The sequence below is a fragment of the Glycine soja genome, chromosome 1 (assembly GCF_004193775.1).
Source record: "Glycine soja cultivar W05 chromosome 1, ASM419377v2, whole genome shotgun sequence".
In the NCBI taxonomy this organism is placed as follows: Eukaryota; Viridiplantae; Streptophyta; class Magnoliopsida; order Fabales; family Fabaceae; genus Glycine; species Glycine soja.
In genome coordinates, this window is record NC_041002.1 from 16,688,801 (window position 1) to 16,701,054 (window position 12,254).

Sequence of the window (12,254 nt, forward strand, 5' to 3'; positions counted from 1 at the left end):
GAAAGAGAGAGTGCAATGTGACAAAGAATTTGGAAAAGAGAACAAGGTAGTTGGTGTCTAAGAGAGATTGTGCTTCACATTTTCATAATTTAAATTATGTGTCAATGGCCTAAGCTTATAGGAGTTAGATTTGTATAGTATAATTAATGATTAATTTGTGTATATGATGTAGTACGAAGGTGCTGCAAATGAAGGAGGCAGAGGACCAAGTACATGGGATACCTATTGTCATAAATATCTAGGTATCTCTATTTAATCCTTTAATTTCTTTAATCGGTGAATAATTTGAAAGAAAGATAAAAAAGATGCTTCATTTACCTGATCTAGTTTTGTACATTAGTGTAATAGGTGAAAACTAAAAATTAGTTTAAAATTATCCTTAGTGTCAAAACCAGATAAACTTGAGGTCTCTGGACCGGATTGCTTGAACCTCTCACAGTATAAAAATATTGTATTAGCTGAAGATAAGGAACATCAGTGAAATGGAGAAGCAAACAACATTGGATTATTTGGATAAGAAATTGAGGATTGCTAAATTGTTATGGGAAAGAGGCACATGCTTCTCTAGAGGAAACTACAGCTATGTGCAACTGCAAAGTACTGACACACTGATTAAAGTTATATTGGCTGTCAAGAAGGTTGAACTACCAAATCTTGACAGTACAAACCAGGTAGGGATTGTTGGTGTATACTGAAAAAAATCTTAAATCAAGGGTAGCAGTCCATAAGCAAATATCCAAATGGCTTTTATCAGTATTTAAGGTAATAGTAGCCATTGGTTTCATTGTCTATGAAACAAAATCCTACACCTGGAATGGGAGATGGATTCAAAGATAAATAAAATAAGAGGAATGGAAATACAAAGTCTGGCAACAATGAATCCAGTGGAAGTTGTGTGGCACCTAGTATAAATATTCTCTTTTGTTTTGCACCCACATCTACAGAGTCAAACTATATTTGTTAGTTGTGATCTAGGTGATTTCCTTAGGCGTGTTGCAGGGGATAATATTGACTGTAATCTAGTATTTCATACTGCTAAGTTTGCCTAAAATAGTTCCATTAATAAGTCTACTAGTAAGATCCCATTTGGTATTATCCCCTTGGCCTCACCAACTTGTTGATCTTGTGAATTTTCCTTTTTCTTTGATACCATTAGAGTCTTCTAAGTCTTTCTGTGAGCCATATTCATGATTTGCAAGACAGCATTACAATTTTAGTGTAGATTCATTTAATATAGATGCTTAAAATGGTTTAAAACCGGTTTTCAACTGGTTGACAAAAATCCAGAAACCAATTTTCCAAAAAAAGATTGTTTGGTTTTTAAATCCAAACCAGTTTTCTGGTTTGGTTTAGCTTTGGTTTCAATTTTTGGACAATCCAAACCATGACCACCATAGGTAATGGGGAGATTGATAGGGATGTACATGGATTGAAGCTAGTGGATGAAGTGGCCAAATGCTTCGGTTGTAATTTGTGATTGTCAAGTGCCTATGAAACTTCAAAGAATATTTTACCTAACTGATGGAAGCTTGCTTGTGGGGCTTCTATGGAGGCTGGATCTTTGAGCTTAAATGGGGTCCTTTAATGGTGATTTTCCACCATGGAGATGCAGCGGAAGACAAAGGAAAAGAGGTTAGAGGAGGCGCCATCCATTAAGGAATAAGCCATGGAAGAAGGAGCTTCACCACCAAGATGAGCCTTGGATAAGAAGCTTGGAGAGGATGCTTCAATGGAGGAAAAGAAAGAGGGAGAGAAAGAGAGAGGGGGGAGCACGAAATTGAAGGAAGAAAAAGGGAGAGAAGTTGAACTTTGAGTTGTGTCTCACAAGACTCTCATTCATCAAAGTTACAACAAGTGTTACACATGCTTCTATTTATAGACTAGGTAGCTTCCTTGAGAAGCTTTCTTGAGAAAACTTCCTTGAGAAGCTTCTTTGAGAAAACTTTCTTGAGAAGCTAGAGCTTAGCTACACACACCCATCTAATAACTAAGCTCACCTCCTTGAGAAGCTTCCTTGAGAAGATTCCTAAAGAAGCTAGAGCTTAGCTACACACACCCCCTATAATAGCTAAGCTCACCCCCATGCCCACCATAGGTAATGGGGAGATTGATAGGGATGTACATGGATTGAAGCTAGTGGATGAAGTGGCCAAATGCTTCGGTTGTAATTTGTGATTGTCAAGTGCCTATGAAACTTCAAAGAATATTTTACCTAACTGATGGAAGCTTGCTTGTGGGGCTTCTATGGAGGCTGGATCTTTGAGCTTAAATGGGGTCCTTTAATGGTGATTTTCCACCATGGAGATGCAGCGGAAGACAAAGGAAAAGAGGTTAGAGGAGGCGCCATCCATTAAGGAATAAGCCATGGAAGAAGGAGCTTCACCACCAAGATGAGCCTTGGATAAGAAGCTTGGAGAGGATGCTTCAATGGAGGAAAAGAAAGAGGGAGAGAAAGAGAGAGGGGGGAGCACGAAATTGAAGGAAGAAAAAGGGAGAGAAGTTGAACTTTGAGTTGTGTCTCACAAGACTCTCATTCATCAAAGTTACAACAAGTGTTACACATGCTTCTATTTATAGACTAGGTAGCTTCCTTGAGAAGCTTTCTTGAGAAAACTTCCTTGAGAAGCTTCTTTGAGAAAACTTTCTTGAGAAGCTAGAGCTTAGCTACACACACCCATCTAATAACTAAGCTCACCTCCTTGAGAAGCTTCCTTGAGAAGATTCCTAAAGAAGCTAGAGCTTAGCTACACACACCCCCTATAATAGCTAAGCTCACCCCCATGCCAAAATACATGAAAATATAATAAAAAAAAAGTCCCTATTACAAAGACTACTCAAAATGCCCTAAAATACAAGGCTAAAACCCTATACTACTAGAATGGCCAAAATACAAGGTCCAAAAGAAGGAAAAACCAATTCTAACATTTACAAAGAAGAATGGATCCAACCTTGACCCATGGGCTCAAAAATCTACCCTAAGGTTCATGAGAACCCTAGGGCCTTCTTTAGTAGCTTTAGCCCAAGCCTCTTGGAGTCTTCTATCCAATACCCTTGGGGGGTAGGATTGCATCATCCCCTCCACCTTGGAAAGGATTTGACCTCAAATCCCGAGGTTCTTCATACTCTAGGCTCCTTCCCTCGACACCTGTAAAAAAAACATATGTATTAGTGGTGTTGGGTATGTTAGAGTAGGGTAAGGTCTGAAAACCCCTTTCATGGACATCTTCCCATGAGGGAACATGGTTCCTCACCAACTCAATGAGTGGTGCTACAAGTATAAAAAAAATATGGGACAAACCTTTTGTAAAAGTTTGTTAAGTCATGAAAGCCCCAGATTTCCCTTACACTTGGCGGAGGTGGCCAATCAGGAATGACATTTATTCTCTTAGGGTCCGTGGGAACCCCTTGATCACTATTTAAAAAATTAAGGAAAGTAATGCAATAAAGTGTACCTTTTTCTGTATTTTTATGTTGATTATTCCTACAAAAAAATACGACAAACCTAAGGTGTCCCATATGAGCACCTAAGTTTATATTAAAACCAAAAATAAGAACAAACCTACCTAATGAGTCCCTATGTACATCAATCATGAAGATGTTGGGTGCATGACTGATTTTACAAAAGAGGGTTGCAACACTCAACACATTCATCATATCACTTATTGTAGGGATTTGGTGCCTAATAATACCTATTTTGGGGACCAACAAAGTACAAGGATTTAAGCTCTTACGAACCAAACCCTCATCCAACAACTCCTTTACTTGAGGAATAACCTTAAGCCCAAGAGGTGTGGTAATGCTAACAAGTGTCTTTTTACAAAAGAGAAAATATGGAGGTTGTCTAAGAGGGAAAGTTTCTTTAATGTTTGTCTTTATGGTAAAATGAGTTTCCTTCTTAGCTAACCTCTTGGAGGAGACACTTACCTCCTTACACTTCTCTTTAACCACTAATGGTTGTCCATCTTCTTGGGGGTAGATTTCTTCACTAGATTCTTCCCCTTTTGCTTCTTCACTTTCACTAGAGGAAGGTGAAGTAGTAGCCTCATCTTGGCTACTATAAATGTCTTGGCCCCTCATAATCATGGTTTTTGTGGTGGGGCATTGAGAAGTAATATGTCCTCTTCCAAGACATTTAAAGCACTTTATAGAGCTAGTTTTCTCTTGCATACTAGCCTTAGGGGCTTGCTTTACTATTGTCTTCCCCTTATCATCTTTGGGCTTAGAAGGTGTCACCCCTATGATGCCTTGACCTTGGTCTTTCTTTGGATAAGAGTGAGAGCCATAAGATTTTGAAGTAGACTTCTTTTTAAGTTGTTGCTCTACCCTTATTTCCCAATCTAAGTTAGCCTCTACATTGTCCTTCCCATGGAAGTATGAGAGGTTAATGTTAGCCTCTTGAGGCTTTCTTTCCTTTTCTCTTCTATAGGAGTGAGGTCTAAGATGTGACCTATGCCTTCCTTCGTAATAGTCACGAAGTTCTTCACTTAGGCTCTTGCAAGAGTTATGACTACTATATGAGGCATGTTTTTCTCTTTTCATTTCTTTCATTATTTTTCTTCTTTCTTCCTCTCTTATTTTATTTCTTTCACCTTGACTTATTTCTTCAACTCTTTTTTTTCCTTTTTCTTTTCTCTCTTGTTTTTCTTTCCATAACTTGAGGGAACTCAACTCATCTAAGATTCTAGATAAAGGGTCTTTATGACTAGTACCCTTGACATTAACACTAGATGAATGATGACTCATGTTGGTTCCTAAGTTGTGGTTCTTTCTTGTTGGAGGTTTGAAAACAAAAGGTAAAATAAACTATGGTTGAAAATAGCCAAAATAAACACTAAAAGAGGTGTGAAAGATAAGGGAAAAAACTAATTGGTAAAATGCAAGCTATCTAGGCGGTTAGACAATGGAAGGTAAAGAAAATAAGCTATGAAAGTAAGCAAGAAAAGTAAACTAGGTGAATCCTAAGAGTGTTTGGATGACCACATTCAAGGTTCCCAACAAAACACTCACTATCCTAAGGAAAAATTGCCTAAAATTATTACACACAAATGGAAATTTGGTAACCTATTGGAGGCTCCCAACCACTTCCAATGAAAGGCCTTTTTGTTACAAAACTTGAAAGCAATGAAGGTAAGTAAATTGCAAATTAAAAAATTACAAAATGTCCTCAATTTTGGTGGTTGTTCTCTCTTTGGTGATTCACTCAATTTGGAGTACTTCTTAGTCCAATAGCTCTTAAGGTGCTTGGCCCCTTGCTTCTTGACTCATATTCTTCAAGGGATGACACCAATCTTCCTTTCCAATTCCCTATATGGCAACTCACAAACAAGGAAACAAAGAGACAAGCAATGACCAAAGACCAAAAAAAATGAAATGAAAGCTAAACCAATGGAGTTTTAACAAGACAATTTTTCAAGGATTATTCAACAATTAAAGCAATGAAAAGGACATAGAAGCAAGCTAGGACTCAAAGAGAAACTTAGAATGGCTCTAGAGTAGAGTAAAAAAACTATAAAAAAAAAGACTCAACAAACCTGTAGCTTTGGCACTTGTCTTCACACTAATTTTCAATTGAAATTTCCAATTATAGAATAAATTTTGAGCCAAAACAAGCACACTTCCCTTTCACCTTTTTTTTTCTGGATACTGATTTTCCTGCCAACTTGTGTGATTTTTCGTATTTTTTTTCCTTTTATCCAAATCACTTGTTTCTTTTTTTCTAAATTTTTTCCAGATGTCTAGAAAATTCAGTAAAAATTTCAGCTCAAAATTCGAAGTAACCAATTCTCAATAATTTTTACAAGTTTGTATGTCCAAGCTGCCAGCACTAGCGATTTTTTTTTAAGCATGGTATATTGATTGCCTTGGGCTTACTTTCAACCTTCCTATGTATGTTGAACTCACTAGTATTGTTTACCACAGTTTTAGGAGTTCAATATGTTAGACAAGTGGCCTCAGATATCTTAAGAAGGGGGGGTTGAATTAAGATATTCCAAACTACTTCCCCAATTAAAAATTTATTTCACTTTCTTTTCAAGTTATAGATTCCCTTAACAATGAACTTCTTAAATATTAATTCAAATAAAACAATTTGAATATGAATGTAAAGCAATAATAAACAAAGGAGATTAAGGGAAGAGAAAGTGCAAACTCAGATTTATACTGGTTCGGCCACACCCTTGTGCCTACGTCCAGTCCCCAAGCAACCCGCTTGAGAGTTCCACTATCTTGTAAATTCCTTTTACAAGTTCTAAACACACAAGGACAATCCTTCCTTTGTGTTTAGAATTCCTTTACAACAAGAGACCCACGGTCTCTTAATTCCTTAGAGAATGAGTAGAAGAAGAAGAATGAATCTCTCTAGAAAGAGATAGATTTTACAGATTGAGCGCTCAAATAATTCCTTAATGAATTGCAATTGAATTGGCCAAGGAATTCTTAAGAGGATAAAATGAATTTGCTCTCTGAGAGGATAAACACTTTTTGTTCTGAAAAACTCTGTCAAAATCGTGTCTCAAGTCACACATATATAGGCCTATGATAGCCATTCAATAACCACATAAAAAGATGTGACTGTTGAGAATGTTTTTTGAAAAACACCTCTGGTAATCGATTACAATAAGTGTGTAATCGATTACACTCTTTAAAATTTGAATTAAAACGTTCAGAAACTGCTGGTAATCGATTACCATATATGTGTAATCGATTACACAGTGCAAATTTTGAATTCAAATTTTAATAGCTGTTGTAAATCAGTTTTGGCCACTGGTAATCGATTACATCCTCTGGTAATCGATTACCAGAGAGTAAATTTGTTGATAAAGACTTTTTTAACTTAAAATTCTTGGCCAAACCTTTTGTGATTTCAATTGGAATTCCCTTCCTATTTAATATCCTTTCTAAGACTCTATAGACTGTCTTGATTATCCATCTTGAATATCTCTAATTGCTTTGTCTTGAGTAAATCTTTGAGAAGCATATGATTCATGTAACCTTTGGCATCATCAAAACATTCAGCTTGATCCTTTGTCTACACAATATTCACTTAGGATCAACATTTCAGCCAGCAATTCAATCACCAAAACTCAAATTCACAATAGACACAATCATAAGGAAACCTAAAAGTTCAAGAAAAGGTTCACAATCAAAGACTCTCTAAGAATTTTGCATGAACATGTTAAGGACTAATTAACATGAAAGATTTGACTCAAATCAAATAATAGGCTAAAAGAATTCCATACACTCATGAACAAATGAGTTAGACAAAGAAACAAGAAAATAAAATTCAGCACAACATAAGAAATCTTATGTGACAAGTTTCATGACTAGACATGACTTCTATGACAAAACTACAATAGGTGAACAAGTCACTCTAGATTTTTGAGGTTTTCTTCTCCTGTAATATTTTTGTAAGAATTTTATGATTTAGGTTTTAGCCACAAAAAATAACGAGACAAAACTCAAAGGAACCTAAACTCAACACAATTCATGGTTCAAGAACAAGAACAAGAAATTTGAACCATAGAAAATCAAATCTAGCTTCTATAGCAAGTTTAATCGGTGGAAACTCTAAAGAATCATGTTAAAAACATTTAGCACAAGACATGTGAGGAGATACATGGAGAAAAAATGAAGAAACAACAATGGAAGAGAAGGTAAAGAAAAAAATTAATGGAGGTTTAAGGAGCACCTACTTGAAGCTCTTGTGCTCTGATTACCACTTGATGGAAGCTTGCTTGTGGGGCTTCTATGGAGGCTGGATCTTTGAGCTTAAATGGGGTCCTTTAATGGTGATTTTCCACCATGGAGATGCAGCGGAAGACAAAGGAAAAGAGGTTAGAGGAGGCGCCATCCATTAAGGAATAAGCCATGGAAGAAGGAGCTTCACCACCAAGATGAGCCTTGGATAAGAAGCTTGGAGAGGATGCTTCAATGGAGGAAAAGAAAGAGGGAGAGAAAGAGAGAGGGGGGAGCACGAAATTGAAGGAAGAAAAAGGGAGAGAAGTTGAACTTTGAGTTGTGTCTCACAAGACTCTCATTCATCAAAGTTACAACAAGTGTTACACATGTTTCTATTTATAGACTAGGTAGCTTCCTTGAGAAGCTTTCTTGAGAAAATTTCCTTGAGAAGCTTCTTTGAGAAAACTTCCTTGAGAGGCTAGAGCTTAGCTACACACACCCATCTAATAACTAAGCTCACCTCCTTGAGAAGCTTCCTTGAGAAGATTCCTAAAGAAGCTAGAGCTTAGCTACACACACCCCCTATAATAGCTAAGCTCACCCCCATGCCAAAATACATGAAAATATAAAAAAAAAAGTCCTTATTACAAAGACTACTCAAAATGCCCTGAAATACAAGGCTAAAACCCCATACTACTAGAATGGCCAAAATACAAGGCCCAAAAGAAGGAAAAACCAATTCTAACATTTACAAAGAAGAATGGATCCAACCTTGACCCATGGGCTCAAAAATCTACCCTAAGGTTCACGAGAACCCTAGGGCCTTCTTTAGTAGCTCTAACCTAAGCCTCTTGGAGTCTTCTATCCAATACCCTTGGGGGGTAGGATTGCATCACTAACAGTCACCAATGATGTTTTATGGTAGTGAATGTTGGGCTGTGAAATTCAAACAAGAACCAAAAATATTGTATCAGAGATTGAAATGCTAAGGGGGATGATTGTACATCTAAGAAAAGATAAGAATTGGATCATAAATCTTTGGAAGCAGTGTTATCAATGGAGGATGGTGGAATATGGTAGAAGGCCAAAATTCCACCATATAAACACATCATTGTGACCAATGGCACAGTGCTAGAGTAGGCCTTCCTTCACTAATTTATATGGCAGTTGCCAAAAATCTGCCATGCTATTCTGACAAGGCGCTGCCATTTAATAAAACTGTTTGGAAGGAAGTTCAAGTAGCACCTACTAAGGAGGAGATGATGAGATGTTGTCTAAAATCTAAATAGAAAAAGACAAATACAAGTTCCAGTGACAAAAACATAAATCTAATGGAATATATTTCAACTAAAAATGGCAGATGTAAAAACACAAGGAGAAACCATTATAAGCTGAAATGTAAAAACACAAATCAAATAGCATATTCCGCTTACAACCAATCTCTTCCATCAAGCAATCAATATGAGATACCAAAGTATTTTGCCAAACATGCCAGTTAAAATTGATTTATGTGGGAGACTGCATTACCAAACAACATAAACAACACAAGGATAAATGTAAAAATTGACTTCATGAGCATAAAATTTACATAACCTAACATCATATCTTGTAAGAACATATACCTAAAATTTAAATAACCTAAAATTTACATAGTTAATGGAATATTCTGAGTGGTGATTATCTTGTAACTTCACAACCTGAGACAGAAAACTCCCTTGTCAACAAAGCAGTTTCTATTAGGGCAGGGGTGCCACTACTTGGTGTTGCCCTTGTTGACCGATAAGAAGTGAGTGGAAGGAATACTAGGCATTATTGAGACAAGGTCAATAATGCCATTCACCTGAGTCAAGACTCAAGATTCCTTAACGATAAGTACATAGCATGATGCCATTCATCCATGTATTAAAGTTCAATAATTGACCTTGGTAGTGCACATGGCAAGGACAAGGGGAACAATCCACAGCAAATGGTGCCATTTTTCTTAAATAGAAAAATAGGCACTGAAGAAAAAGTCTGGCATATATAATATGATAGTGTTTTTCTGCCTGAGTGAGGCCAAACCATAACTCAAACTTCTAGAGGGAAATGACCCCAACAGTGTGTCATTCATCATGTGCAAGGACAATTGCACCAGACAATTTTGACTGTGCAAATAATGGAGGAGTTGCACCCTTGGTGGGTCTATATTTGAAACTAGTACCTTTCTTAATATTGAGCCATGGATTTTGTCCCCTAATAAAACTTTTCTTTTGGTATTTGATTACCAACGGTGAAATTGGTCATCAGGATCTGACAGTGGACACATAGGGACTGTAATAGTTGGCTCGTGCATGTTGTAGGTTTAATTTTATGCATATATATTTGCCTACTAGGGACTGCTTTTGGTTCACAGTAAGAGTTTGTAATATTATTGTATTGTAGTAGTAGCCATGGGGACTTTCAATCACTATGTGATTGTTAAGTTCAAGGATGGTGCGGTTGTTGATGAACTCATTCAAGGGTTGGAGAAGATGGTCTCTAGGATTGACCATGTCAAGTCCTTTGAATGGTATAAAACTATATATCATCAGTTTACTTTGGTTCAAGATAGTTATGATTCTTATTTCCATTAACACATACTTTTATGCATTTATCTTATGGGTGAATGGTTCTGTGTGATCCATATAGCCTACATCACCTGGTCAAATAAGGCTTTGTTGTTGTTTTTGTTGTAGTAGTATCTAACTGGTCAATGGCCACCTTCTAGATTTAGTATATAATTAAAAAGCACAACCAAATAAAGGCTGTATAATCTTTCAACTTTTAGACTATTTTGGGTATCTATAGAATTTCCAGTAATTTTATTTAGCTTTTTAGCAATTAGTACACACAATTTTGATGTACTTAACTATATATTTGTATGGCAGGGGAAAAGACATTGAAAGTCATGATATGCTAAGACAAGGTTTCATTCATGTTTTCTTGATGGCATTCAATGGGAAGGAGGAGTTCAATGCATTTCAGACTCACCCGAATCACCTTGAGTTTACCGAAGTATTTTCACCTGCTATTGAGAAGATTGTGGTGTTGGATTTCCCATCTAACCTTGTCAAAGCACCAGCATGATCCTCAACTTATTCAAGCAAATAAAATTTTCCATCTTTAAAGTGCATGCATGTGTGTGCATCTGCTATTTGCAGTCTGTTATGGTTGTTCCTAGCTACTTCCTACAACCTCTTATGCAACTTCAACTTGATAAATAAGCTCTTTTTTTCCTAATTAATGGAAAGTTCTAGCATTGGGATTTGTTAATACTAATTCTCTAATTTCTCTCCATGTTTCTACTACCATATGATATGTTCCAACACATTTTATAGGTCTCCAATCTCCATATCACACACACACACAAGTAACAAAAGATGAAAACAAGCACTCTTCTACTCTGATGAATGTGAACAACAAAAGGTATTTGGTTATAGAGGAGGGATTGTCAGTATCAATACAGAGTTTGAATATATCATCACATTCATGGATAGGAGAGTTAAAAATTAAAACTAATGGTTTAAAGCATCAAAATAACTAATATCAATGCAGTTTTCATAAAACTCGAGTCTTCATAGATATATAATGACAAGAAAATATTATTACCATTTACCAGACCAGAAATCACACATTTCTGCTCTAAAATAAGTTTCCGAAGTGAGCATACCTTTGCTACTGTCTCTCCTAGAATTCCTGAAATTGCAAAGTGGTTTTGAATCACACGAAAAGAAGGATCCTTTAGTCCTCTTGCTACAGCCTGTTTGAATGCCAAACACAGAAAATTATACAATCATATATAAATCCACTATTAAGCCATCCATGTCACATTTATCCGAAGTTAATACTAGGAAAAAGGTTGCATAATGATGTCAAGCAATTGTAAGGAAGTGATAGGGAAAGCAATAAAGAGAGGTCTATATATCATTCACTAAGACTATTTAGGTGGACTAAACTACTCACAGAGAAACCTAACTGAACAACATTCCCAACCACGTACCTCAACGGAATGTATCTTCGAGTAAGTGATGAAGAGGATGCTTAGAAGTGTTTTCAAAAGTCCAAGATGCTGACAATCTGAAAAAAAAAAAAAAAAAAAAAAAAAAAAAAGCAGCCACATACCTCAACGAAAGTATAAGGAATGCTCAGAATTAGAAAAGATTAAGCAACCATGTACTTGAATCTCGTGGCAGTAATGATGAACCCCAACTCGCAGACGAGGAGACACCAAACGACCTGGGGTGATGAGGAGACAACGGTGACGGGTTGCAAAATGCACTGTTGTGGAGGAGGGAGAAAGTGGTGAGGGAGAAAGGGTTTGCAAAACTGAATGCACAAAGGGAAAAGAATTTCGTGTTTTAATTTATGAATAACACAACATCGGTTTTCTTGAAAAAACCGATGTTAACGTTATAAACTTAACATCGATTTTCATGAAACCGATGTTAACAAATTAATGTTAACATTGGGTTTTTTCAAGAAAACTGTTGTTAACATCAACTAGTTAACATCGATTTTTTCAAAACCAATGTCAATTAACTGAATTTATTACCATCATG

General features: G+C 36.4%; 1 protein-coding gene across 1 annotated transcript; it reads left to right on the forward strand.

The window, feature by feature from the left end:
- Positions 1 to 9,953: 9,953 nt before the first annotated feature.
- On the forward strand, positions 9,954 to 10,870 carry LOC114404663 (stress-response A/B barrel domain-containing protein At5g22580-like). Its single transcript, XM_028367550.1, has 2 exons — positions 9,954 to 10,225; positions 10,584 to 10,870. The coding sequence occupies exons 1-2, from the start codon at positions 10,107 to 10,109 to the stop codon at positions 10,780 to 10,782; spliced, it is 318 nt and encodes a 105-aa protein (XP_028223351.1). The 5' UTR covers positions 9,954 to 10,106; the 3' UTR covers positions 10,783 to 10,870.
- Positions 10,871 to 12,254: the final 1,384 nt, after the last annotated feature.

Excerpts from the sequence above, each read along its gene's own strand:
- LOC114404663 (XM_028367550.1), top strand. The coding sequence starts at position 10,107 with ATGGGGACTTTCAATCACTATGTGATTGTTAAGTTCAAGGATGGTGCG. Across the intron at positions 10,226-10,583 it reads CATGTCAAGTCCTTTGAATG|GGGAAAAGACATTGAAAGTC; the intron begins GTATAAAACTAT and ends TTTGTATGGCAG.